General features: G+C 40.8%; 1 protein-coding gene across 2 annotated transcripts in view; it reads right to left on the bottom strand.

Annotated features, from left to right (window-relative positions):
• Positions 1-13,085: 13,085 nt before the first annotated feature.
• LOC106565557 (6-phosphofructo-2-kinase/fructose-2,6-bisphosphatase 4) overlaps positions 13,086-25,395 on the bottom strand; it is a 45,027-nt gene continuing 32,717 nt past the window's right edge. For both annotated transcript variants that reach the window (XM_014132816.3, XM_014132814.3), the window contains exons 2-14: positions 19,625-19,741; positions 19,412-19,508; positions 19,041-19,107; positions 18,548-18,622; positions 18,384-18,440; positions 17,997-18,118; positions 17,619-17,826; positions 17,393-17,539; positions 16,978-17,082; positions 16,777-16,906; positions 16,497-16,559; positions 15,980-16,044; positions 13,086-15,158 (exon numbers count right to left, since the gene is read on the bottom strand). In XM_014132816.3, coding sequence (XP_013988291.1) covers positions 15,099-15,158; positions 15,980-16,044; positions 16,497-16,559; positions 16,777-16,906; positions 16,978-17,082; positions 17,393-17,539; positions 17,619-17,826; positions 17,997-18,118; positions 18,384-18,440; positions 18,548-18,622; positions 19,041-19,107; positions 19,412-19,508; positions 19,625-19,741 — 1,313 coding nt within the window. In that variant the 3' untranslated portion in view covers positions 13,086-15,098. The remainder of the gene's footprint in view (positions 15,159-15,979; positions 16,045-16,496; positions 16,560-16,776; positions 16,907-16,977; positions 17,083-17,392; positions 17,540-17,618; positions 17,827-17,996; positions 18,119-18,383; positions 18,441-18,547; positions 18,623-19,040; positions 19,108-19,411; positions 19,509-19,624; positions 19,742-25,395) is intronic.

Raw genomic sequence — 25,395 nt, 5'->3', positions numbered from 1 at the left:
TTTGAATGGAGCTTTGCAGCGAGAGAAGTGCTGTCTGTCAGATTACAGTGCACCGGTCTGAAAGCTGAGGTAGACTTCCATGTTTTGAAGGAAGAGGTGGCTGGTCTACTGACAACGGGTTGATCTACGCATGTGGTTTTTCCTGTGTGGCCACTGCTCATGCTCTGAAAATATTGGCGCCCGGAGAAGACACGTTTCCTAGGTGAGTAGGATAACTATGAGATGGAGTTACATCAGGATGCCACCAGGCCGCAAGCAAGTCGGGAGAAGAGGAGGAATATTGGGACACGGACACAGAAAGGTGGATTTCCGTGGAGGAACGGAACGGGGAAAAAAGAGGAAGAGGTTGAATGAGGAAAGCAGAGGTTGGATTTGAATTTGGATATATGAGATTTGACTTCCAGGATGTATTGAGTGGTGGTTCCCTGTCCTCCCAGGCCGTTGGCATGGTGCAGGAGCAGATAGGATCAAAGTAGTGGAATGGGGTAGGGTTAGTTGGTAGGGTAATTATTTCCATTTCCCATCCTGTATCACAAAGTGTAATGAATTTATACTATAGTTTATTTGGGGGCGGTAATGCAACATATTGGATGCCAATCGCCATTAAACTCCACTGAAGAAGAGAGGAAGTGAACCGTAGCCTCATATGAACGAGATCAGGATGGAACCCCAAAGAACTTCCGGTGTGTTTGTAAACAACAGCTAGCTAGCTAATTTAGTCTCGTTCAGGGCTCTCCAACCCTGTTCCTGGAGAGCTACCCTCCTGTAGGTTTTCAATCCAACTCCAGTTCTAATTAACCTGATTCATTTTACTAACCAGCTAATTATTAGAATCAGGTGTGCTAGATTAGGGTTGGAGCCAAAACCTACAGGAAGGTAGCTCTCCAGAAACAGGATTGGAGATCTCTGGTCTAGTTTTCTAAAGGTCAAAATTATCGTTTTTAACATAGTATTTGCGGGTGGGATGGTCCTGGGATTAATATATTTTTGAAAATTTATGTTTTTATAGATTTCCCAAAGAAGCATTTCAGCGTGCTGCATTGCCTGCATGGATAGTAATGTTAGCAGCAGGAGGTGACAGCGCCAGGATGTGTATTAGGGTTGAATGGCTGGAACCCGATTACGGAGATTTACCGGGATATACCACCCAAAACCACTCCCTTTTCCTGGGATAAATAACTGCGAAAACCCGGTAAATAATAAAAAATTATTTATATGAACAGCATTGCGTGAAATGGAACAGTTAAATAACATGCAATGTCTAAATCTGGCTTCTCTAGAGCCTCTGCATGATGAATCAACGCTCAGGGTGGGGACAGACAGCCCATCTCAGTATGGAGCGCAGTTCACAATGCATGTAGACCTATCATCTCATCATGGTAAAGGTTTTTCTTGTAGGCCTACATTTTCTACAGCAGAGCCTATGCTACAGTAATATAAAGACCGAATGAGTGTCTTTAATTGTAAAGACTATCATATTTTAAAATTGCATCTGCAGTCTCTCTCTCTCAAATTGCATCCAAAATAGATAATCCTGTACTAGATTAATATATAGCCCTATACATAGATGTCGTAGCTTACCTCTTTCAGGTAATACATTCAATGCAGTATTATCCTTATATTTAGCAAAAATAATGATGCATACGTTTTTAATTTATAGGCTCTGTCTCTACAATATGCAAGCACCTGTGCTCCGCTGGTCTCTCCTTAACTCTTGGAATCCCAGGCAGGAAAAGCTCAACTAGAATAACATGTATACAACATTATTTTTGTAGCATTTCCTACACCAATAGACTATTTGAAGAGGGACGCAAGCTCTTGTTTGCTGAATGTTAAATACAGCAGCCAATAGAACTCACAGGTAGTTTGAAAGGTTATGGGTCTGAATAAATAACTGCTATCGCCTACCGTCATCGCGTGTTTGCTCTTCTTTCAATCTTTGTGAGGAGAAGTAAAAGCCTTCTGCATCTAATTCTAGTCCTATATTATTCAAGGATGTCATTAGAATGATGAAGATAAGGACAACAAAACTTTTTAATTTAACCGTTGAACGCGAGGAAGGAATGAAGCAACAATAGAGAGAGAAAGAGGTAAACTAATAACATTAGGGGAAATATTATGAAAGGTATATATGTGTCAGCCTACTAATTATACAAATAGGCCCTATTAAATTGAAAAAATGTAATGAAATTCTCTAGCCTATAGGCCTACTTGTAACTGTGTAGGCAGCATGTGCTGCACCAGAATTGCATGTTCTCTTCTGCTTTGTCATGGTTTGAATGATGTGCGTAATTCCAGTCCATATAATACAGTATAAAACAGTACAGTACAGTAATACAGTTCACACTCAAATATTAGCCTACTGGAGCTAGTCTAATCTATTTACCCAATGTGTTGTATTGTAACTATTTTATTATAGTGCAAGTACATTCATGACGTCATATGAAAAGTGATTGGGCAAGTTGGTCCGTGTGCATCCGTTGTAACAAGTCTAGGGAAGACAGTCTCCTGTGTTTTGTTACTTATTCTTTCATTAAAGTCAACAAAAGTGATATTCGCCTATGGATTCTTTACATAAAACATAACACTACACCGAAGAGAGCATATAGCTTGCTACATCTATGGGCTTTTATGTTTTTCTGTCGTGCGTAATGTGCAGTAGCCTATATCACATGTATTGGATAACGGCACAATCATTTGAGCTTTTTTGGGCTTGAGCTCACTAAATGTCGTTAATGTAGGGTTCATAAAATGTATTTAATATGGCTCATCAGGTTCAGGTAGCATCAGGTTATAATTTTCATTCTGATCAAAGCTACAATCATATCCAGAAATATTTCTATGCTTTATAATGCTTTTGAATGACACTTCCGGTTTTGTCGGGAAATACTGGGTTACCCGGGAGAAAAGGGATTTATTCTCTGGATTAAACATTTGTAAAATACCATGAAAATATTCAACCTTAATGTTGATGTTGATGTTCAACCTACATGTCCTTCTAATTTTTCTGTCTTATTGGATCATGTTGTCAGGCATGGTTTGTCTGACATGTTATTTCTATGTAAAATATTCTGTAACAAGTGTTGTTTTTGTGCTCAATGGTGGATCTATTCATAATTATTTAGTATTAGTATTATCACTGTGGACAAACTGTTTCCTGTTGAAGTACTTTGATGTGGTATCCAAGTACTAATTTCCTTGCCTTAAAGTATACAACAGTACTTGATATTAAGTTGAACTAAAGCAGTTTTGAATAATTATTCATTTGGAAATTACTGAACCCATTGTCTGCACTTGCTTTCATCAAACATTTGATCAATATGCTGTGTTCTGACAATATCAAGCTAACAATCTATTATCGGTAAAGTTAGCTAGGTAGCTAGCTACATACATAGAAATAGGATAGACTGCCATCCAATAATAGTTTTTTAATGACACAAACGTTAGCTTGATCTACTAAAAGCAACAATGTTAGCTAGCTAATTAACATATTTCATGGCCAAGATGTTCAAATGTTCATAGATGACCAGCAGGGTCAAATAATAATAATCACAGTGGTTGTAGAGTGTGCAACAGGTCAGCACCTCAGGAGTAAATGTCAGTTGGCTTTTCTTAGCCGATCATTCAGAGTATCTCTACCGCTCCTGCTGTCTCTAGAGAGTTGAGAGAGAGAACTTAAATTCACACAGGACACCAGATAAGACAGGAGAAATACTCCAGATGTAACAGACTGACCCTAGCCCCCTGACACAAACTATTGCAGCATAAATACTGGAGGCTGAGACAGGAGGGGTCAGGAGACACTGTGGCCCCGTCCGACGATACCACCGGACAGGCCCAAACAGGCAGGATATAAGCCCACCCATTTTGCCAAAGCACAGCCCCCACACCACTAGAGAGATATCTTCAACCACCAACTTACTATCCTGAGACAAGTTCGAGTATAGCCCACGAAGATCTCACCCACGGCACGAACCGTGGGGGAGGGTGGGTGCCAACCCGGACAGGAAGATCACATCAGACTCAACCCACTCAACTGGCGCACCCCTCCTAGGAATGGCATGGAAGAGCACCAGTAAGCAAGTGACTCAGCCCCTGTAATAGGGTTTGAGGAAGAGAATCCCAGTGGAGAGAGGGGAACCGGCCAGGCAGAGACAGCAAGGGCAGTTCGTTGATCCAGTGCCTTTCCATTCACCTTCACACTCCTGGGCCAGACTACACTCAATCATAGGACCTGCTGAAGAGATGAGTCTTCAATAAAGACTTAAAGGTCGAGACCGAGTCTGCGTCTCTCACATGGATAGGCAGACCATTCCATAAAAATTGAGCTCTATAGGAGAAAGCCCTGCCTCCAGCTGTTTGCTTAGAAATTCTAGGGACAGTAAGGAGGCCTGTGTCTTGTGACCGTAGTGTACTTGTAGGTATGTAGGGCAGGACCAAATCGGAAAGATAGGTAGGAGCAAGCCCATGTAATGCTTCGTAGGTTAGCAGTAAAACCCCTAGCCTTAACAGGAAGCCAGTGTAGAGAGGCTAGCACTGGAGTAATATGATCACATTGTTTGGTTCTAGTCAAGATTCTAGCAGCTGTGTTTAGCACTAACTGAAGTTTATTTAGTGCTTTATCCAGGTAGCCGGAAAGTAGAGCATTGCAGTAGTCTAACCTAAAAGTGGAAAAAGCATGGCTAAATTTTTCTGCATCATTTTAGGACAGAACGTTTCTGATTTTTGCAATGCTACGTAGATGGAAAAAAGCTGTCCTTGAAACAGTCCTGATATGTTCATCAAAATTGAGATCAGAGTCCAGAGAAACGCCGGGGTCCTTCACAGTTTTATTTGAGACGACTGTACAATCATCAAGATTGTCAGATTCAACAGAAGATCTCTTTGTTTCTTGGGACCTAGAACTAGCATCTCTGTTTTGTCCGAGTTTAAAAGTAGAACATTTGCCGCCATCCACTTCCTTATGTCCGAAACACAGGCTTCCAGGGAGTGCACTATTGGGGCTTCACCATGTTTCATCGAAATGTACAGCTGTGTGTCATCCGCATATCAGTGAAAGTTAACATTATGTTTCCGAATGACATTACCAAGAGGTAAAATATATATTCCTACACTTAAATTACCCTTGCCTAACGATTGCGTCTGAAGCTGGGCTTGCAGCACAGCTATCCTCGCCATAAGGCAATCGTTCTCCTGTATATTTTGAGTACAGCGACTGCAATTAGAAGTCATAATGTTAATGTTACTACTTAGCTTCGGCTGGTGGAGGTCCTGACAAACCACGTCCAGATAAAGCATCCAGGGTGAAAAAGTTGAATGAAAAAAGTTGAGGGAAATACTAGAAATATAAACGGTAATTAAAAAGTAAAAACTGTAAAGTTGGCAGGTAGCAAAGTAAGGTTAGCAACAAAGTAAGGTTAGCAACAAAACGCACAGCAGCACGTAAACAAGTACTAGACACTATTCAATCATCTCTTGTTTTGGAGTAAGATGGATGTCTAAACCCACTAACCATTTATGTAGGCGTTCTTTGTATGATATGAAATAAAGTGTTGAGTATAGTGTCTTTTTTAGTAAGTGAACATTCCCAGTTTGTCTGTTTTATTTGGTTGTCACTTACCCTCATTTTGTCTGATATTGCACAGATTTGCAGCAGAAGCTGATGTCCTTGAAAGGGGATACTTAGTCAGTTGCACAACTGAATGCATTCAACCGATATGTGTCTTCCGCATTTAACCCAACCCCTCTGAATCAGAGAGATGTGGGGGCTTCCACGGCGCCTGGTCAACAGTTGTTGTTGGGGGTTAACTGCCTTGCTCAAGGGTAGAATGGCAGATTCTTCCACCTTGCCGGTTCCGGGATTCAAACCAGTGACCTTTGGTTACTGGCCCAACACTCTTTGTGCAGGTGTAAGTATTCCTGTATGGCTGACCTAGGATACAACCCCTGTCCACAACAGCACTTCATACCCACAAAGCAGTGTCCATTATCCTACCAAAACCATGATCTTGGTTGGGCTAGGATAACAGTACTTTAGATCTTAGGCTACTAGGTCTTTGTCTCACTTTGTCTTTCCTTGATTCCTCGCATCATATCTCCTCACCTGTACTGTATAGCAACTGTATTGGAGGAGAAGGTACAAGGTCCCTCACCTTTGACCTTCTCCAAATGATTTTGAGAAGGAGGCGGTGAGAGGACTCGAGGAAGGATGAATTGAGAAAGAGCCTAGCACTCACCCCTCTGCTACACTCACTGACCTCCTTCTCTGCATCAACCTCAGCAGCCAGCAGAGCAGACTGTGTGAACTGAGTCAATCTAGCATCCACAGAATTCATTTTGTGGGTATTTCATTCTGCTACATTGAGTCAGATCACACAGTCGGCGGCTGAGTTATACTGTCTGTTGTGTAAGAGGTGGTGAAAGGGGTGTGACTAGCAGAGGTGAGCTGCAGGTAAGTTGTAGTAGCCACTGTGATGTGATGTCATCCACCTGAGACTTGAAGTAGTGTCTCCTCCTGTTTATCATGAATGTATCTACAGTGAACAAAAATATAAATGCAACAATATCAAAGATTTTAAAGAGTTACAGTTCATATAAGGAAATCAGTCAATTGAAATAAATGCATTAGGCCCTGGATTTCACATGACTGGGAACACAGATATGCATCTGTTGGTCACAGATATCTTTTTTTAAAAAAGTAGGGGAGCAGATCAAAAAAGTAGGCAATATCTGGTGTGACCACCATTTGCTTCATGCAGCGCAACATCTCCTTCGCATAGAGTTGATCAGGCTGTTGATTGTGGCCTGTGTAATGTTGTCCCACTCGTCTTCAATGGCTATGCAAAGTTCTGGATATTGGCTGGAACTGGAACACGCTGTCGTACACATCGATCCAAACATGCTCAATGGGTGACATGTCTGGTGAGTGTGTAGGCCATGGAAGAACTGGAACATTTTCAGCTTCCAGGAATTGTGTACAGATCCTTGCGAGATGTTGCCGTGCATTGTCAAGCTGAAACACAAGGTGATGGCGGCCGATGATTGCCACAACAATGGTCAGCAATTGTGTTTGTTGTCTGTAGCTTATGGCTGTCCATACCATAACCCCACTGCCGCCGTGGGGCACTCTGTTCACAATACTGACATCAGGAAACTGCTCACCCACATGACGTCTGCCATCTGCCCGGAACAGTTGAAACCGGGATTCCTCCATGAAGAGCACACTTCTCCATCGTGCCAGTGGCCATCGAAGGTGAGCATTTGCCCACTGATTTCGGTTACGATGCCAAACTGCAGTCAGGTCAAGACCATGGTGAGGACGACGAGCATGCAGATAAACTTCCCTGAGACGGTTTCTGACAGTTTGACCAGAAATTCTTCAGATGTGCAAACCCACAATTTCATCAGCTATCCGGGTGCCTGGTCGCAGATGATCCTGAAGGTGAAAGTCCTGGGCTGGCATGGTTACGGTTGTGAGGCCGGTTGGACGTACTGCTAAATTCTTTAAAACGACGTTGGAGGCGGCTTATGGTAGAGCAATAAACATTCAATTCTCTGGCAACAGCTTTGGTGGACATTCCTGCAAGCAGCATGACAATTGCACACTCCCTCAAAACTTGAGACATCTGTGGCATTGCGTTGTGACAAAACTGCACATTTTAGAGTGGCCATTTATTGTTCTCAGCACAAAGTGTTCTTGTGTAATGATCACGCTGTTTAATCAACTTCTTGATATGCCACACCTGTCAGGTGAATGGATTACGTTGGCAAAGGAGAAATGCTCACCTACAGGGATATAAACAAATTGGTTTTACAGAATTTGAGGGAACATTTTTGTTGTTGTTGCATATTGAACATTTCTGGGATCTTTTATTTCAACTCATGAAACATGGGACCAACACTTCTCATGTTACAGTTATATTTTTGTTCAGTATATACAGTGCCTTCAGAAAGTATTCAGACACCTTGACATTTTGTTACGTCTGAATACTTTCCGAAGGCACTGTATAACTTGTTTGTTCAGTTTTTTTGGTTAGATCACGAAATACTAACTTGTCATTTTGTAATGCAATTATGGCGTGCTGCAGCACCAGATGTGGGGAATCTCTTGGATGTGCGTGCATATAAAATGTGTTATTGTTTTGACAGTTGAAAAGGTCTATAGAAATGTGGGTACAATTTGGTGGACAAACTACAAATCGCACCTTTTAAAACCTCTTACAGGTCGGACCCTTTTTTCCCACCTAAAATGACATACCCAAATCTAACTGCCTGTTACTCAGGACCTGAGGCAGGGATATGCATATTCTTGATACTATTTGAAAGGAAACACTTTGAAGTTGTTGGAAATGAGAAATTAATATAGGAGAATATAACACATTAGATCTGGTAAAAGATAATAAAACCCCCCCCCCAAAAAAACTTTTTCTAAAAAAAATAATTTGTTCCATCATCTTTGAAATGCAAGAGAAAGGCCATACATTAACATAGGAGCCTAGGTGTAATTTAGATTTTGTCCACAAGATGGCAGCAGGTGTGTGCAAAGTTTCAGACTGATCCAGTGAAGAATTGCCAGGAGTTTGCCCAAATGTGCAGAATTAGTTAATTTATACATTTACAAGTACATAACTATAGAGAACATACAAAATGCTATGGTAATAAAAAATTCAGAATGTACACACTCCCAGGAATGTCATATATAATGGATCATTAGCTTCCCTACAGAAAAGACACATCTAGATGGCTGGGCGGGGTGGGTGTGGAGCCAGAGACAGCAGTGGGGTCAAACAGTAGAACTCAGTTCCGACATTTTTTCAAACAAAACTACACTACATTTTATCTCTGGGACCCTCAGGATTACAAATCAGAGCAAGATTACTGAATGTAAGTACATTATTTAGCCTCAGAGGTGAATGTATCAAACCAGTTGCTGTGCACTATCCTCAGAAAATAGCATGGTATTATATATATATATATATATATATATATAACTTTAACAAGGCACACCTGTTACAGTTTTTGACAATTGCTTACACATGATATCTGAAACTATGGCTCATTTTCTCTAGACTCTACACACAAAACCCCAAAACACACACACAACATGCAAAACGTCACACATCTCCTGCAAAACAAACACTTCATTCCAAACAATTTTAACTCTTCTCAAAATTGTTTTTGCACCAAAACTCTACACACAAACCATAAACTGATCAGCTCTTATACACACAGATTTGAAAAATGTAAAAACACTACCATCTTGTGTCTTTTGCATGTTCAGTGTGCAGTGGAGTCCACGGCAGTTCATCATAGCACTCACATGTACATGTACAAATATATACAGTATGTATGCATATTCAGTATATATTTACCATATAAACAGAAATGCAAGGGGGGAAAAATAAAATGTATTTCTTTCTCAAAACATATTATTTTCATCCATATTTTGGGATGAACAGTAACAGACAAAACAAATACAGTAGAAGATAAACAAATAGGCTTGTTACTATAAAGACAAAAACAATTAGGGTGCATCCTGTCTCCTATGTGGGTCTGGCCACAACACCTCATCAACATCACAAGCGATGTTCTCTCTGGCTAAACAGCGGGGGAAGTAGCGTCTGGAGTGACGTATCCAGCCCTGGCATGCCTCCTCGTCTGTCACCACAGGCCTCCTTTTTGTCCTCGTCTCCCTCTTACCCTCTCCAAAATTTGCCTCCATTGTTGTCCAAACCAAGAAAGCCAACCTGAAGCCTATTTATAGCGCTCAATCTCTGATTTCTAAGTGAAGAAATTAGCTATAAGTGTTTTCACATGTGAGCACTGGGTGTAGGTAATCGGTAAATGAGTGTGGCATTTTGAATAGCAGTGTTTTCCAAACGAAACACAGGATCTGTTAGTTTTGAAAGATGTGTCTAATGTAGAGAACTGTGTTTAGTGTTTAGCAAAAAGTGTGTTTTAAAATTGCAAATTGAGTGTAAAGCAGATAACGTGCTTGCAGTTTTGCATACTTGGTCTGAAGATTAGGTACATGAGTTAATGGTTTCACTGAGTGTGCCTCAAGTACCACTTTTAATGTGTAAGCGATTGTAAAAAAACTAATTGAAATGCATTCCAGGTGACTACCACATGAAGCTGGTTGAGAGAATGCCAAGAGTATGCAAAGCTGTCAAGGCAAAGGGTGGCTACTTTAAAATACAGTTGAAGTCGGAATTTTACATACACCTTAGCCAAATACATTTAAACTCAGTTTTTTTTTTTTTTACAATTCCTGACATTTAATCCTAGTAAAACTTATTTTAAGAATGTGAAATGTCAGAATAATAATAAAGATAATTATTTATTTAAGTTTTTATTTATTTCATCACATTCCCAGTGGGTCAGAAGTTTACATACACTCAATTAGTATTTGGTAGCATCGCCTTTAAATTGTTTAACTTGGGTCAAATGTTTCGGGTAGCCTTCCACAAGCTTCCCACAATAAGTTGGGTGAATTTTGGCCCATTCCTCTTGACAGAGCTGGTGTAACTGAGTCAAGATTGTAGGCATCCTTGCTCACACACACTTTTTCAGTTCTGCTCACAAATGTTGTATAGGATTGAGGTCAGGTCTTTGTGATGGCCACTCCAATACCTTGACTTTGTTGTCCTTAAGCCATTTTACCACAACTTTGGAAGCATGCTTGGGGTCATTGTCCATTTGGAAGACCCATTTGCGACCAAGCATTAACTTGCTGACTGATGTTTTCAGGTTTTCCCTGTGGCTCAGTTGGTAGAGCATGGTGTTTGCAATGCCAGCATGGTGTGTGCAACGCCAGGGTTGTGGGTTCGATTCCCACGGGGGGCCAGTACAAAAAAAATAAAAAATAAATAATAAAATAAAAAACAAATGCATGAAATGAAATGTATGTATTCACTACTGTAAGTTGCTCTGGATAAGAGCATCTGCTAAATGACTAAAATGTAATGTAAATGATGTCTTGAGATGTTGCTTCAATATCTCCACATAATTTTCTTACCTCATGATGCCAACTATTTTGTGAAGTGCACCAGTCCCTCCTGCAGCAAAGCACCCCCACAACATGATGCTGCCACCCCCGTGCTTCACAGTGGGATGGTGTTTTTCGGCTTGCAAGCATCCCCCTTTTTCCTCCAAACATAACCATGGTCATTATGGCCAAATAGTTCTATTTTTGTTTCATCAGACCAGAGGACATTTCTCCAAAAAGTACGATCTTTGTCCCCATGTGCAGTTGCAAACCGTAGTCTGGCTTTTTTATGGCGGTTTTGGAGCAGTGGCTTCATCCTTGCTGAGAGGCCTTTCAGGTTATGTCGATATAGAACTCGTTTTACTGTGGATATAGATACTTTTCTACCCATTTCCTCCAGCATCGTCACAAGGTCCTTCGCTGTTGTTCTGGGATTGATTTGCACTTTCCGCACCAAAGTACGTTCATCTCTAGGAGACAGAACACGTCTCCTTCCAGAGCGGTATGACGGCTGTGTGGTCCCATGATGTTTATACTTGCGTACTATTGTTTGTACAGATGAACGTGGTACCTTCAGGCATTTTGAAATTGCTCCCAAGGATGAACCAGACTTGTGGAGGTCTACAACTTTTTTTCCTGAGGTCTTGGCTGATTTTCCCATGATGTCAAGCAAAGAGACACTGAGTTTGCGGGTAGGCCTTGAAACACATCCACACCTCCAATTGAATCAAATTATATCAATTAGCCTATAAAACCATGATGACATCTTCTGGAATTTCCCAAGCTGTTTAAAGGTACAGTCAACTTAGTGTATGTAAACTTCTGACCTACTGGAATTGTAAAACAGTATATTATAAGTGAAATAATCTGTCTGTAAACAATTGTTGTTGAATTACTTGTGTCATGCACAAAGTATATGTCCTAACCGACTTGCCAAAACTATAGTTTGTTAACAAGAAAGGTGTGGAGTGGTTGAAAAACGAGTTTTAATTACTTTAAAAAAAAATTTTAAAGTGAGACTTTCACTGGACCGTTGAGGCCAATTAATTTTAATGACTCCAACCTAAGTGTATGTAAACTTCCGACTTCAACTGTATATTTGGATTTGTTTAACACTTTTTTGGTTACTATATGATTCCATATGTGTTATTTCATAGTTTTGATGTCTTCACTATTATTCTACAATGTAAAAATAGTACAAAAATTCATAAAAACCCCTGAATGAGTAGGTGTGTCCAAACGTTTGACTGGTACTGTAAATTTTGGATTGAGACAACATAAGCAGTGTTTACCATCAATGCAGTCTCTGCTAAAGCGGGAACATTGCCTTTTAATTTCAATTACGCTGTAAAACTGAATTTCCGTAATGCGGATTGAATAGAGAATTACTTTTGAAAAGACAGCCTGAAATTTCAGCCTGTTTTGGTGGGATGGAGTTTTGGCCTGCCTGGTGACATCACCAAGCGGTAAATTAGTTAACAGACCAATAAGAAAGTTCCAACAGCTAATTTTCAGTTTTCCCCCCTCTCTACTCAGACAAATTCCAGACTGTCCTAGTACCTGTTGCTTGAGGACATGCTCTTTGCTAAGAAGCTATAAATTATATATATATTTACCATTTTAATTGAAAACAATCACAGTGAGGTACTTAATTGTTACCCAATTTTTGTTTGATATTGAGATAAAAACAGCTGCTTTGATCCTGTTTAAAAAGCAGCTTTTTGTTTGAATGTTGTGGGCATATCCCAACAACAAAATGGTGTGGGCGTATACTGGTCAATAAAAATGACACGTCTCAAGCCAAAAACATGACAACATCCTCTGAGGAGATAGCAAGCATTTTTTAAACCGTGTGTTTGAGATACAAGTTTGAGATGGGGTTTTTGAAGTGTTTCTCTCACTTATGCTTTTGCCACAAATACAAGTATAGGATGAATCAAAAACACTATTTGGGTATAAGTTAAGATGTGCTTTTAAAAGTGAGACTTTCACTGGACAGTTAAGGCCAAGGCCTGAGTAAGGACTCTATAAATATGACTGACTATTACATGAAACACTTCAAGGAGACATTTTTTTAGCAGAAGACTACAGCAAGAGATTTAACCAAAAAATATTTATTCCATTTGGATGATGTAGATATTTACATTGAATGCATCATATTCTTGGCACGTTGACAAACAAGTCAAAATGAACAAACAAGACATGGTGAACATGCTGAAAAACGATAAACAAGCAGTGAGCGATTTAATGACATTCACAGCATTACTGACAACTGATTATTATGCTGATCATTACTTATGCGTTTACACATATATTAGTAGTTATTTCAATTGATTTGTCATGATACTACAGGTGCTAAAAAACAGCAGCATTTTAGACATTGAGAAATAGAGCCAAACACATTCTAGATATAGCAGATCACTGATGCAACATGAAAAAAGTCAATCAGTTTAGATTTTAACTAGATGAAGATGACCTTGATTGAAAAAAATAGATGTGCAAAACCACCTTAATATGTCTGATTTTATACCAGACATATATATATAAAAAAAAAATACTACCTACAATTTATGTCCCCACCTAGAGTCCGATTCCAAATATCACATCTTCTGCAGCGGGTAAACGCAATAGTTGGTTTAATAGGAAATTCACAAAATAAAAAACAGCTTTTTAAAAAAACACTTGTTAACAGACAAATGGTTGGACAAAAACTAAGAACAAGGAGTATTACATTTAGTTTACACAGACAGCCAATTCTGATCTTTGCCAAATGATTGGCAAAAGAGTTGATCTGATTGGTTAAAAGGCCAATTAGTGGACAAAGTTCAGAACTGGGCTGCCTGTGTCAGACACTTTACAATTTGATGAAAAGCCATATGTCATGTATATAAAAAAGGTTTCACATCAGATTGAGTGTATTATGAACACTCACACACATACAAAACACACTCACAGGCACACATACCCTGATAGTGGGGTGAATCACCATTGAACTGGATTCCAGTTGTCTAGACGGCTGCGTTTAGACTGGCAGCCTAATTCTGATATTTTTTTCACTAATTGTTTTTTGGACCAATCAGATCAGCTCTGAGAAAGATCTGATAAGATTGGTCAAAAGACCAATTTGTGGAAAAAAGATCCGGATTGGGATGCCTGTCTAAACACAGCCGATTAAACAAGTATTTTTTTTTAAAAGAACCTTAAAGAGGAAATCAGCAGTCGCTACATACATTTTTGGACTTATAAATGAATGATTCTTGAAGAATAAAATGTATAAATGCCTCCATTAGAACCCAAAATCTAAGCTTTTACTCCAATGTTTGTAAACAAAGTAAATGTAAACAAACACTATATAGCCTCAAAACATGGTTAAAACTCAATGTTGATATCATGGATGGTCAGCCCATGCATCCATAGCTCTAGCTATGAATTTCTCCAGCCCATCCATCAGCTTTTTACCGAAACTGGGGCAGGGATTACGCTTCGCTATTGTTTCCTCTGCCGATTGCCGCTTTAGATAGATTCAGATGCACTCTTTTCAAATAGCGCTGCAAGGATTTTTTTCATTTTATAGCAATTTGCATTGATTTCTGATTGAGTAGATGAAGTAGCCACGGTGAGTGATGTCACTTTGGTTTCTAGGGCCTGGATTCAATCAGATCAAGCATTAACCAGTGGTAGCTGGTGTTTAGGAGGTGCTGGAGGTGGAACTGTTATAGAGCCGTCTAATCGAAGCCACACCCGTCCCACTCACGTTAGAAGTTCAGAACGAGAAAGTGTAGGCTATATAGAAATAATGACACTCAAATTGAACATCATTAACCTTAATAATGAGGATTCATATCAGCCTAATCGAGGTGTATATTACAACACATTCCAGTGTTCAAACTATAACAAGGCTGCATGGGATTATTACTAATGCGACTCGGCACATAAAATGGAAATGTCCGCAATAGGTATCACGCCGGGAGTCGCTTCCTGATTTGACAGCTCTAACACAGTTACACCTCCGACATTCCATGAATAAAAGCAATGAAACTGCTATGCAGTTGTCGGTTATCGCGGGTTAAGGAAGAACTGATTGAATCTAAACTTTGTGCGCTGTCACTCATCACTGGTGGGCGGGGACTGTGAACAGGGCTTCTTCTGGCATCCGTGAAATGTCTACATTCTGTACAATGAAAAGAGAGAGCAGTCAGTACTAGGACACATTAGGTTAGTTTAATTGAACCTTTCTCTCTCTATTTAGCCGTGTTCACATTGGCAGTTTGAAGTGACTCAAATCCTATTTATTTGCATATCCGATTGGAAATCGGTTCTTTTTCCTGCAGTCTGAACAGCCCAAAAGTACATAGGATCGGATATTTCTGTGTGTCTGAACGGTCAAATCAGATTTATTTGCCCTCAAGTGGTTTATTATTCGGCATATTTATTTTTTCATTTTTTATTTAACTAGGCAAGTCAGTTAAGAACAAATTCTTATGCATCTTGTTGCTTGCGTGTGGTAGCAAACTAGCTTCTTCATTGTTTACATACAAATGAGTGAATGTGCTAGAAAGTTAAACAGCTACCTAGCTAGCTAGTTGACTGCTGTGGCTAGCCAAAAAGGACTAGTTTTGAAAGTTGGATCATCTTATCATCTTGAGACTTTAAGTGTTCTTACACTATGATTTTGAACATTCAAAGCAACTGGGAAACATCCATGGCAGGCATTATTGTCACCTTAACATGCTACATAACGTCTCAGTGATTGGTAGTGGTGCTCAGGCTTCCTATCAGCCTACATACCAGTCATTACTGTGACAACTAGTGTAGCCTTGTCAGAAAATCAACGCTGTCTAAACAAACAAATCCGATTTGGTAACTTGCTGTTTGGACAGTCAGTAGTCCAAAACGGATTTAAAAAACGTATTTGAGCATTAAGGCCTGCAGTGTGAACAAGGCTTTTGAGAGTGCAAGCCCAGTAAGGGTGCTTCTGTCTGGGGTACCTACCTCCGGCCTGTCCCTGTGGGTGTTCACAGCTTCCACATTCAACCAGACAGACTCTACTTTACATCCTACATGGACAGGATGGGAGACAAAACAAAACAGGTTCCTTCGTCAGACCACTAGAGAGCAGCAGCAGAACACTGGGTCTAATACACAGATCAACACTACTAAGGTACATAAAATATAGGTGCAGTGTAAAGGATCCAGGTGTTCCGAATCAAATGGATAAATACATGTCATTGGAGTAAATATGCATGGAATAAAGCAGGGGCGCAACTTTGGTTTTATACTGAATAAAAATATAAAACACTACAGCACACAATATCACTTTTTGTATCACAGTGTAATGATAGAACTGTGGGAGGGCATACACAAAAATGCTATTTCAGAATGTGTGTGTGGGGGGGGGGGTCAGGTCCCCAGTGAAAGTTGCACCCCTGAAATAAAAGCATCTCATTGAAACCACTATGCTGTGTTTATTAATACACTTTCATGCAGTTATTGATAATAGTGTACTCACCATACGCCACAGGGGTCAGCTTCAATACAGTGTGCAAAGGGCACTTCAGGTAAGGCAGCTCCTCTGAAGAACAAAAACAGAACAATGTTGTAAAAGCCTAAATGGATTCAACTGAGTTGTGTTAGAGCTACTAAAATCATATATCAATGCTTATCTGATCATGACTGATGAACAGCACATGCAGAACACTCACTCTCCTATAGGCTCAGTTTGTTATCGAATAGTAGGAATTAAACTGTAATACTGGGGTGTGTTGGGTATTTCAAGAGATATACGGTACCTGCACTCTTATCCAGGAAGTAAGCGAGCAGGCAGCGCATGACAGCCTGGTGACAGATGACCAGGACGTTCTCCTGCCTCTCCAGCTCCATGATGACTGGCTCCAACCGCTGCACCAGGTCCTCATAGGACTGAGGGGACAATCAGAGGCCTGTTAACACACACACTTTGTCAGTCAGTGTTTGTGCTGTGATGGACTCACCTCTCCTTTAGGGTAGCGGTAGCGGTATTTGTCCTGGTCTCTAAGTGAAAACTCCACAGGGAAATGTACCTGGATCTCCTCATACATCATCTCTTCACACACACCCTAGGAGAGGGAGACAAAGCAAAACAAGCTGTTGAACAGCAGGGTTAGGAGACATGGGAAGTGGGAACCACCAATCACATTGGCTGACTCAGAGCATATTCGTAGATACACTATGAAAGAATAAATACAAACAAAATACCAAGTCAAAACACACACGCAACGAAAAACAAAAATATTGTTTAACAGCAGGCTTAGGAGACATCACATTGAAATTAAAAGGACACATTAAATTCATATTTTAGGCTAAAATACAAACAAATGTTGCTTACACACACACACACACACACACACACACACACACCCGACTTACAGCATCGATCTCGTTGAGAGCCTTCCACTGCTCGTAGGGCAGAGCCACGGCCTCAGCTGTCTGAATGGTTCTCTTCATCTGGCTGGTCCACACCTTGAGATTCTTAATGTTCTGCTCCTCGATAAACTTCCCCAGACACTTTGCAAACTGACCAACAAGCAAGGGAGAGAAAGATTGTTAAATATACATTTTTATTACGAAAAGACAGAAGGACAAACCAACAAACCTCCTTGCCCCTGACAGACAGGCCTGAGTCTCCTCCGATGCATCCTTTGACATTGAGGTCACTCTCTCCATGGCGACACAGGTAGATGGAGCGTGGTGTGATGTGGATGTTCATTAGGTAGTAGACGATGCGGCTCTGGATGTGGTCCAGCACCCTGTTCACCAGGTATCTCCGGCCCACGTCCATGATCTTAATGTAGGACAGATCCCTGGGGTGGGGGATGGAGTAGGAGTGACTATCAGATCTATTAGCAGTGTGAGGTTAAGACTGCTGACCTTGTCCATGTGTATTCTGAGTGTGTGTTTGCATTCTCACTTGTCCAGTATCTTGTCAGAGCGTATTCTGAAACCACTAGTGTGTGTGTGTGTGTGTGCTCACTTGTCTAGAACCTCATCCAGTGGCTGGTAAGAGTTCTCGTAGCACTTGATTCTCTTCATGAAGTCCTCGATGACCTCCTCTGTATTACAGTCTATGTAGTCAGGACTACCCAGCTTCACTTGCTGCACGGACAGATAGGAAAAACAGACAGTAAGAGGAAATGAGTCGAGAGAAAAAGAGGAAAAACATCTTGCTTGTCTGAATGTTTCCCAGGGTATATCAATAGAAAGATAGTACAAATTATTCACCAGGAGGCCTGTCACACAGGAATATCAATTATTAAAATAGTAGTCTTGAATTTTATGAGCAATTATGCTTAATAATGTCTGATCTTTCATACAACCAGTGACACACACACAGTGCTGAAAGATAGCAGATGTCACGCACCACTATGTTCTCCGCAATGACATCAGGGTCTTCACACACAGACTCCACAAAGAACACCTAAGGTTGAAAATGAAGATTTAGTATAAAATACATTACAGTGAAATATACTGTACACTATAAGGTAGTGAAGCCAATAACTACAGATACTAACGGTGGTTCCATACCTTAAAGCTGTTCTGCTTTGCAAACCTGGTGATGGTCCATCTCCTCTCCCTGGTGGTGTTAGTGGCATCAAACACCTGAGGTAAGGAAGATCAAACCCCAGTCAGTCACAACATCCTCATTGCATTCAGGTTAGGAGTCCCGGCAGCACCAAGCAAAACATGAACATGTATAGGAGTTGCTGCGCTTACCCAAACAAGTCTTGTAGACTGAAGAGCAATAGTGGGGAAAAGGATGCACACGCCAAAACACAAGTTATTCTTTGCATAGTAGGCTAGATTAATTACATACCTGTATACTGAATTTAACATTCAAGACAGCCCTGGCATTTGAATACATGTACCTAATGTACATAAATACATTCAGTAAATGTAATTACCAAGCAAGAAATAACTATTGGCGTGTGCACCCTTTCCCCACTACTCAGCAACATCCTCATTCACACTGTGATCATGAACCAAACAAGTCCCCGTGGGCCTGATCTACTCTACTCACCGCCACCTGGCCCCCCTCCACAGTCAGGTACTGGTGCACATCCTTCAGCGCCGTCAGTGCACACTGCCTATGGGTGAACACGTACACAACAGAATCAGAAAGACGGCACGAAACTCCTTAAAAGAGAATGTAGGTACAGATCTATGATAATTGACTGAATTGAAACTTTGCTAAAATAAAGCAACTGGGTGAAATTGCACGTTGCAGATATTAAATGTAAATAGCTACTTATTTGTATCTGCCTAGTAGAGCCCAACAAAGAGCCTATTCCCTGTAACTTTGGCCTGTAGTGAGAGATAAGTGAATAGAGTGTTGGGTTAGGCCTAACTTGTCCCATGCATTTCAATCCATCAGCCCTTCTCCAGCCTCACCTCCTGATCTTCAGCCCCTCTTCATTGTCTGGATGGAAGAACTCAAAAGACTTGTAGATCTTCACACACTCCCTCCTGTACTGACCCACATTGAACTCTAAAACAACATAGATACTTTTAGTCAAGATGAACATGTTTGTAGTGTAAACCCTATTCCCTGTGTGTATGTGTCCATGTGTGTGCGAGAGAGAGAGAAAGAGCTAGACCTAGTACCTTTGGTCGGCACACCAATCCAGTTGAGATAGCGGGTCAGCTTCTTGGAGATGTAGGTCTTCCCTCTCGCTGGGAGGCCCACCGTCACAATGAGGGTGGGACAGTTGGTCATACATACTGAGAGAGAAAGAGGAGATACAGAAAAATAGGAAGAGAGAGACAGAAAGTTTAATGAACACAGACATTGTGAATATCAGTGGAAGCTACAGTCTATTGTTGAATCAAGTGGGACCTTGCGCCATTAATGCAGAATCTAATCGAACAACTCAGACCTTAATTAAGGCGTAGACTGGATGGAGTAGCTTTGGGTGATCATTTGAGTGAAGGTAAAGCAGACAGAAACAGATACATGCATTCACAATAAGAATTGAAACCCCTAACATATTTGAGCCAACTGAGGAACAATGAGAATGTAGAGTGGAGAGAGGAGAAGTAGGCATGAATTGTGTTGTTGACAGATGGAATCTAGGAATAAAAATAGATAAATGAATAAATAAATTGCTCGCACACCCCTCTCTCTCGCACACCCCTACTCTTACGATAAGTACCATGGGATCTTTAATGACCTCAGAGAGTCAAGACACCCGTTTAACGTCCCATCCGAAAGACGGCACCCTACACATCCCCTCTCTTCCCCCCTGCAACTCTACCCCAGGTCATGGCTGTAAAAGAGAATACGTTCTTAGTCAATTTACCAGGTAAAATAAGGGTTAATTAAAGAAATATGTCCTCTAAGGAAATGTTCTTCATAAAACCGTCTGGGGCAATCCCTGTTGGGACCCGAACCCACAGTGAAGGGACATATGGAAGTTCTGGAGTGAATCGGTAGGTTTTCCTCAACTGTTTCTTTTGGACTTTTGACGATAGTTGGCTGCCTGTTATTCTGCAGCGCAACAATAACAGTGGCTCATATTGATTGTTTACCAGTCCCTTCTCAATGCTGCTGGGCCATGGACAGGTGGTCCAAAGAAACAAATACACAAACAGGCGCTCCTGTGCTGTCATTTCCATAAGTTCAACGTCGCCGTCACTGTGCATATATTTGCTCAAATGATGTTTAAAGGGCGGCTGAACTCACAGAATTTGCCTGGGCTCATTAAGAAAAACGAGATTTGCGTCTTGGGTGGGGGGGAGGGGGCAGTTGTAACACTGACCAAGATGAGGACGGACAGTGAAGAGCGACCTGGACGTCTCGGCCAGCGGAGGCCTTGAGTGGATGTTGAACTGGATGTGGAATGAGCTAGACGGCACAGAGTTTTTAACATGCGTCCGGACACCATCTTGTAGAGCAAAGAGAGCGAGCTGTCTGTCGCAGCCAAGTGGAAGCTGTGGCTTAGCGGAGGACGCTGCTAACTTGTACAACACATTTCTACTACAAGTCATCTCACAGGCTCTTTGTGCTAATTACACAAATATACACTGAGAGTACAAACATTAGGATCACCTTCCTAATATTGTGTTGCACCCCCTTTTGCCCTCAGAAAAGCCTCAATTCATGGTATGGAATCTACAAAGTGTCAAAAGCTTTCCACAGTGAGTTGGCTGGATGTCCTTTGGGTGGTGGATCATTCTCGATACACACAGGAAACTGTTGATCGTGAAAAACTCAGCAACGTTGCAGTTCTTGACATACTCAAACCGGTGCCAGTGGCACCTACTAGCATACCCAATTCAAAGGCACTTACATTTTTGTCTTGCCCATTCACCCTTTGAATGGCACACATACACAATACATGTCTCAATTGTCTCAAGGTTTAACAATCCTTCTTTAACCTGTCTCCTCCCTTTCATATACACTGACTGAAGTGGATTTAACAAGTGACATCAAAAGGGATCATAGACGGACCAGGTGAAAGCTATGTCATGGAAAGAGCAATTTTGTTTTGTATACTCAGTGCATTGGTTCAATATCACCTTCTCATGATATATAGCCATCACTATATTTTTCTATCTTTACTTTATGCTACAATACTGTATTGATTGTTGCTATTAAAAACGGACACTCCAGCTTTTTATATTTCATTTTTTTCCTGTTGAGAAATAATATCCCATGTATAAATCCAGTAATGTACAGTCGTGGCCAAAAGTTTTGAGAATGACAAATATTAATTTCCACAAAGTTTGCTGCTTCAATGTCTTTAGATATTTGTGTCAGATGTTACTATGGAATACTGAAGTATAATTACAAGCATTTCATAAGTGTCAAAGGATTTTATTGACAATTACATGAAGTTGATGGAAAGAGTCAATATCTGCAGTGTTGACCCTTCTTTTTCAAGACCTCTGCAATCCGCCCTGGCATGCTGTCAATTAACTTCTGGGCCACATCCTGACTGATGGCAGCCCATTCTTGCATAATCAATGCTTGGAGTTTGTCAGAATTTGTGGGTTTTTGTTTGTCCACCCACCTCTTGAGGATTGACCACAAGTTCTCAATGGGATTAAGGTCTGGGGAGTTTCCTGGCCATGGACCCAAAATATCAATGTTTTGTTCCCCAAGCCACTTAATTATCACTTTTGCCTTATGGCAAGGTGCTCCATCATGCTGGAAAAGGCATTATTCATCACCAAACAGTTCCTGGATGGTTGGGAGAAGTTGCTCTCAGAGGATGTGTTGGTACCATTCTTTATTCATGGCTTAGGCAAAATTGTGAGTGAGCCTACACCCTTGGCTGAGAAGCAACCCCACACATGAATGATCTCAGGATGCTTTACTGTTGGCATGACACAGGACTGATGGTAGCGCTCACCTTGTCTTCTCCGGACAAGCTTTTTTCCAGATGCCACAAACAATCGGAAAGGGGATTCATCAGAGAAAATGACTTTACCCAAGTCCTCAGCAGTCCAAGCCCTGTACCTTTTGCAGAATCAGTCTGTCCCTGATGGTTTTCCTGGAGAGAAGTGGCTTCTTTGCTGCCCTTCTTGACACCAGGCCATCCTCCAAAAGTCTTCGCCTCACTGTGCATGCAGATGCACTCACACCTGCCTGCTGCCATTCCTGAGTCAGCTCTGTACTGGTGGTGCCCAGATCCCGCAGCTGAATCAACTTTAGGAGACGGTCCTGGCGCTTGCTGGACTTTCTTGGGCGCCCCGAAGCCTTCTTCACAATATTTGAACCGCTCTCCTTGAAGTTCTTGATGATCCGATAAATGGTTGATTTAGGTGAAATTTTACTGGCAGCAATATTCTTGCCTGTGATGCCCTTTTTGTGCAAAGCGATGATGACAACACGTGTTTCCTGGCAGGTAACCATGGTTGACAGAGGAAGAACAATGATTCCAAGCATCCCCCTCCTTTTGAAGCTTCCAGTCTGTTATTCGAACTCAATCAACATAACAGAGTGATCTCCAGCCTTGTCCTCGTCAACACTCACAACTGTGTTAACGAGAGAATCACTGACATGTCAGCTGGTCCTTTTGTGACAGGGCTGAAATGCAGTGCTAATGTTTTTTGGGGGATTCAGTTAATTTGCATGGCAAAGAAGGACTTTGCAATTAGTCTGATCACTCTTCATAACATTCTGGAGTATATGCAAATTGCCATCATACAAACTGAGGCAGCAGACTTTGTGAAAATTAATTCTCAAAACTTCTGGCCACAACTGTACACACACACTTAAGGTTAATGGCAAACAAATATGTTGAGAAAAATCTATTTTTTTTCTGCAAACTTCAAGGAGTAGGCCATTCAAGGAGTTGGTCTGATGGTGCCCTCTGATGTCATCGGCCTCCCCCACCCCACTTATGCTATGTCATGAGGATACCTAGACCACCTATTGAGATGTGCCTAGAGCAGATGATAAATGAAGTGATAGGGAGAATGGAATACAGCGTTCATTTCGTCGACAACAACTATGACAAAAAAATACTTGTCAACAACATTTTTCCTGGCTAAAACTACGGCGTTAACGAGATGAGATGCCCTGGGAGAAAAACAATAACTACTACAAATAACTTTTCATTTTAGTCTAAAATGTGACGATAAGCATGCAGAATATTTCAAGTCATGGTACTTTATATCGTTGTGTGTAACATGGACAATTTAATTACACTTAGACAAAGCTTTTTCATTGTTAAAATAGGCCCCAAAAAATGTAAATAAATAAAAATGTCTCTCACAAGTGTTTGAATACTAACGTCCGTTCAGATATCCGGATATTCAATTCACAGTGCCCATGCCAAGTTCACAGTTGGTCTATCCACATATCTGTCGACAGTTGTCGCAGTGACATCACGAACATTCTATCGTTATGAGAAGGTATAAACACAAAAACGACAGGCTGCATAACATCAGCATCCTGGTGGTCCAAATTTCTGAATTTTAATAACAATAAACCCATCTGTTTAAAAATGTATTTTGTATATGTCATAAACCAGGCAACAAAAAAGCAACTTTCTAAACAATGTCTTGTTACTAGCTAGCTAGTTCAAATAATGACCAGAGCATAGTGGACATCTTACTTTGTATTCAGGAAAATAAACTCACAACAAAGATCATTATTTACAAGGTAATGGCGAGCTGCAATGGATGCTACGACAAGGTCAAAGTTGAACTTTTTTCATGTGTCTGCGACAAGAAAACCGACAGTCGCAGCCATAGAAATAGAATCCATAGAACGGGCCTCCCCTTTCAAGTCACGGATGGCATAATGGGTGGAGTGGCAGCCATTTTGAGTGTACCCATAACTTGGTTGAAGATTACAAAGGTTAGGACAAGTTATGATTCCATGTGGAAGCTTTTCGAAATAAACAGATTCATGGGCCCAGTACGGTTGCTTAGCATAGCTGATCCCATAGACTGAGCCGGTAATCATAATTTTCCCACCGTGGGGGAAAACATGGGGGAGTTCTCTCGACCAGCAGAAAATAACTACTGCATCCAAAGTAGGTATTTTGCAAAGATTCAACCAAGTATAATCTTAGCAACTGTTCAAGCAATAATGAAAACATTGTAAGGGTATGAGAACCCCAAAAGTGTTTTGGTTTAGAAGAAATAGCCTAGATTTAAGTAGTTATGTTGAATGGGCGCAGTTGTTTCCCCCCACGGTGGCCCCCCACGGTTTATGAGGCGAATAGTGACTCGGAGTTATAAAGAGTTATGGCATATTAGAATCCTCATCTTAACCTTCATCTTCAACCTAAACCCATACCTGGAAGTAAAAGCAGGAATGGTACCCTTCAATCTGCGCTGTGATTTGTTGAGTCGCCGTGAACTCCTAATAATGAGGACAAAACTGACAGTGAAGTAGTCCCATTTGTAGAACATGGCAATCAAAATCCTATTGTGTACTATCAAACTCTGATACTCAACCAATGGCTTTCATTTGCATAGTGATTTGTTCAATTCTAGCATTCACTTCCAGCATTTTAAAAAATGTATTCATTTCCTGAACTAATTTATTATTTACACACTGTGTTATCCTTCTGATCTTAGTATGCTTCTATTTCAACAACAAAAACATTTCCTTTATGGAAATAATTATTTTCCTCTGACTGCGTATTTTCGGCTTTCGCCACTAGGGGTAGTCAGCCAATTTACAAGGGTCTATTTGGAAAGCTTCCTAAATTTGTTGACTTATGCTATAAAGTTAGCTAGTGGTTCTCAGCTGTTAGCAGGGTCTTAAAATCGCCCTAAAAACAGATTGGCATAATTTTTTGAGTCATTACTGAATTATTCTTTGTAACAAATCAAACATTTAAATACTGTTTTAGAAGGTAAAGTAAAAATCCAAACCAGTCAATGATTGCCGGCCCTACCGCCAAACCCTACGC

This window comes from Salmo salar, chromosome 12, assembly GCF_965601325.2.
Source record: "Salmo salar chromosome 12, fSalSal1, whole genome shotgun sequence".
In the NCBI taxonomy this organism is placed as follows: Eukaryota; Metazoa; Chordata; class Actinopteri; order Salmoniformes; family Salmonidae; genus Salmo; species Salmo salar.
Note: the sequence above shows the minus strand (reverse complement) of the source record. Positions and strands in the feature narration are given on the sequence as shown.